Here is a 3,035-nt window from a genome sequence, read left to right as displayed (position 1 = left end):
TAGGCAGATCTGACTCGTTCTCGCACCCTGGACCGAGTCAATTTGGCCGTTTCGAACATGGCACGACCAAGAAGTGTTTTGTTCAATTTGTGCTGATAAATATCTCGACAAATCTCCAGGGAAAGGGACAGTTCATCATCACCACGACGACACCACTCTGGATGGAGGTGCTCGGAAATAGGGGCCAGACTGGGAAAAATGTCATGAAGGATGGCCTGTAATTATTGTAGAAATTTCACCGTTCATCCCCCTGTTTTAAATGCGAAATTCCATTGGCATTCATGCGTACGTAGTACTACTACTACACACTCCAGTACCTTCAAGTGGGCAAGGATGATTAAGAATCAGCCCGTTCAAAAGCTATTCATGCCAATTCTAGTCGTTGTTGTTGTTGTTGTTGTTGTTGTTGTGGATAATGCTGTATTGGTGGTGGTTGGCGGGTCGGCGTTATCATGAATATCAACTAATAAATTGAAGATACGAGCCTCTTGGGCATAAGGTTAACAAAGAACCATAACGAGTTTTCATTTGATGACGTCCACAAATCCAATCAGATCCATCCCACTGACCATGGCAGCCACACTCTCGCCGAATACAGGTTCTCGGCCGAGGTTGGAGCCGTGTTTTTATTGATCCTAGCTTGGCCCAGTGTTGCTTCATGAAAAGTACCAATCATCAGCTGCACTCTCTAACCCGGATTCGACCGGGTTAGTCGCACCATTAAGCGAATCAGTCGTGAGGGTGGAGGTCATTTGATCCTCTACTATGCCAGCTTAGTGCTAAGTTCTTCTTCACCGTCTAATCAGGCAGGGCTTTTCCGGTGGAATTTGTTATGCCATCTTTTTTCCCTTTCCCCTTCCTTTTGAAGAGCGGATTGGAAGTCAATTTTCCCGAGTGTTTAACCTGCTCCCGAGTCAAGTGAGGGCTCTCCCGATTACATACGTAGAGAGGGACGTGTTATCTCATTTTTAGTCCAGTGGTTAGAGACTTGGAATTTGATAAAAGCCAATCTGACGGGTTTATGTCTCCTCGTCAAAGTCGATTGTACATATGTAGAAGTCTGTTGTTGTACTTTTGGTGCACTCGTGTCTCTTATCAACTTCCCTCATGACGGCAGAGGGAGATAACCAAAATAATACTAAGTTTCTTCGCTTGCGGAAGAGCGTCTCAAACTTTTGTGACAGTGGGATCAAAAAGCCTCTTCGAAGCGGAATGTCGTCACTTTTGTGCCTCAAGACCCCCACCAACTTGTCAGAGGAGGACTTGGATTTCCTGGCAACGCATACGGCCTGTGACAAGGAGCAATTGAAGATTCAATTCGAGAACTTCGTCGAGAAGCATCCCAATGGCGCGATCTCCAAGCGAGACTTTCGAAATCTGATGAAGTCCTGCTTCCCGAAACAAGACTCGAGCGTGTTAGAAAAGAACATATTCAACATGTACGACACTGATCGAGACGGATCAATCAGTTTTAAGGAGCTCATGATTGTCATGTATATCATGTCTAATGGATCCGTGGAGGACAATTTGAAGCAAATATTCAAAGTGTAAGCAATCGTACTTGAGTCTCGTTGCCTTTTGTACAATTCAGTTAGTGTGACCTCAAAATCACAGCACTTCATTTGACTACTAATTAGTCCTTCTCTTAACCAGAGCTATCGTTTTGTTAACAATAACTTGTGATTGTATGATATTCATTACAGATTTGATGCCAACGGAAATGGCATGATCTCTAAGAAAGAGATGAAGAAACTGGTGCAAGATATTTACCACCTTCTCGATGATGGGAAACCCGATAAAGGCAACAAGATTAAAAAGGCCTTGATTGAGAATGCCATGCGTGAGATGGACGCCGATAACGATGGACAAATTTCCGAAGAAGAATTTGTGAAAGCAGTCTTGAATCAACAGAAAGTGGCTAGATTATTGACCCTCAAAGTCGTGCAAGTCTTTGATCCCGACCCCAGTCAAGCTAAACTTAGCATATAAAAAGCTTGTCAAGCATGTAATACCTTAACGGGTGAAAAATATGAATAAAACTGTGCGAACCAAATCAAATCTAAGACCAGCTTTTATCGCGGATTTGAAAGTATAAATTGCCTTTTTGCCCCAGGATCTCTTCCCCCTTCATATTCGTAGAAACAAAGAAACGGATCAAAATTCAAAGGGGGTCACTTTTTGTACGGCTCTCTCACGTTGCAAATCGGTTCATGTCCGTTGGGGGAATCTTTCACGTTCCATTTGACGAGACTTTTTGTCCATTTGCCACTCACTCCCAGACCTGGAATCCATTTCAATTGAAGCAGTGACACCCTCAAAAAAACACACAGAGGGCTTTTGTTTTAGGTCCTTGATTCCCAACGACAGCCATGTAACACCGAGATTTCCCCACCGTGCTCTATATACTGTACAAGTTTGATCCCTTGGGGTCAGGATGGCAGGCTAACTCATGGACACGGAATGGGACGCAGATGGTTTGGGGATCAAAAGGGGCTCTCTTCCGTCGTCCCTACTTTACATACTGAGTATACAGGCTACAAAGCCCAGATTTTACCTTGTACTATTTTCACTAGTCCCAATGCTGGATTGTTACTTACGGAGACAGAAAAGAGCTCACCGTTGAGTGGGGAAGACTTTTAGCATAATGAATTGCAATGGGATGGGGAATGAATGGGGAGAAACTTTAATTTCATCTGCATTTTAGATTAACTATCAAAAGATCAATAACAATAGAGCACAGCGAGAAAAGAAAATGAGAGCCGGTCTTTGCGGAATCAAAACTTAAAACATTCCAGGATTGGTTCTAACTTTGAATTTGATGAAGAGCAAAAATATATATCTATATCAGTACCACAAGACATGTACGTTTGAACACTTCATTTTGGGCAAAGAGCACATCAAGTATGAACTGCCGATTTTGTATTCTTGTGGGTGAACGGATTGAACACGGAAGAACGTTGGTCATCTTCCGCATAGTTGGTTGGGATAATCATCTTCTGTGGAACTTGGAAGGACAGTTCAGGCCACTCTCCCAT

The 3,035-nt window shown here is 43.2% G+C and overlaps 1 protein-coding gene across 1 annotated transcript; it reads left to right on the top strand.

Moving 5' to 3' along the window:
* Nucleotides 1–673: 673 nt before the first annotated feature.
* LOC131883671 (neuronal calcium sensor 2-like) lies at nucleotides 674–2,058 on the top strand. The gene is made up of 2 exons (XM_059231188.1): nucleotides 674–1,547; nucleotides 1,704–2,058. Exons 1-2 carry the CDS (start codon nucleotides 1,108–1,110, stop codon nucleotides 1,987–1,989), a joined length of 726 nt encoding a protein of 241 aa, XP_059087171.1. The 5' UTR covers nucleotides 674–1,107; the 3' UTR covers nucleotides 1,990–2,058.
* Nucleotides 2,059–3,035: the final 977 nt, after the last annotated feature.

This window comes from Tigriopus californicus, chromosome 7, assembly GCF_007210705.1.
Source record: "Tigriopus californicus strain San Diego chromosome 7, Tcal_SD_v2.1, whole genome shotgun sequence".
Lineage (NCBI taxonomy): Eukaryota > Metazoa > Arthropoda > Copepoda > Harpacticoida > Harpacticidae > Tigriopus > Tigriopus californicus.
The sequence above is the reverse complement of the archived record's forward strand: the minus strand, read 5'-3'. Positions and strand labels throughout refer to the sequence as shown.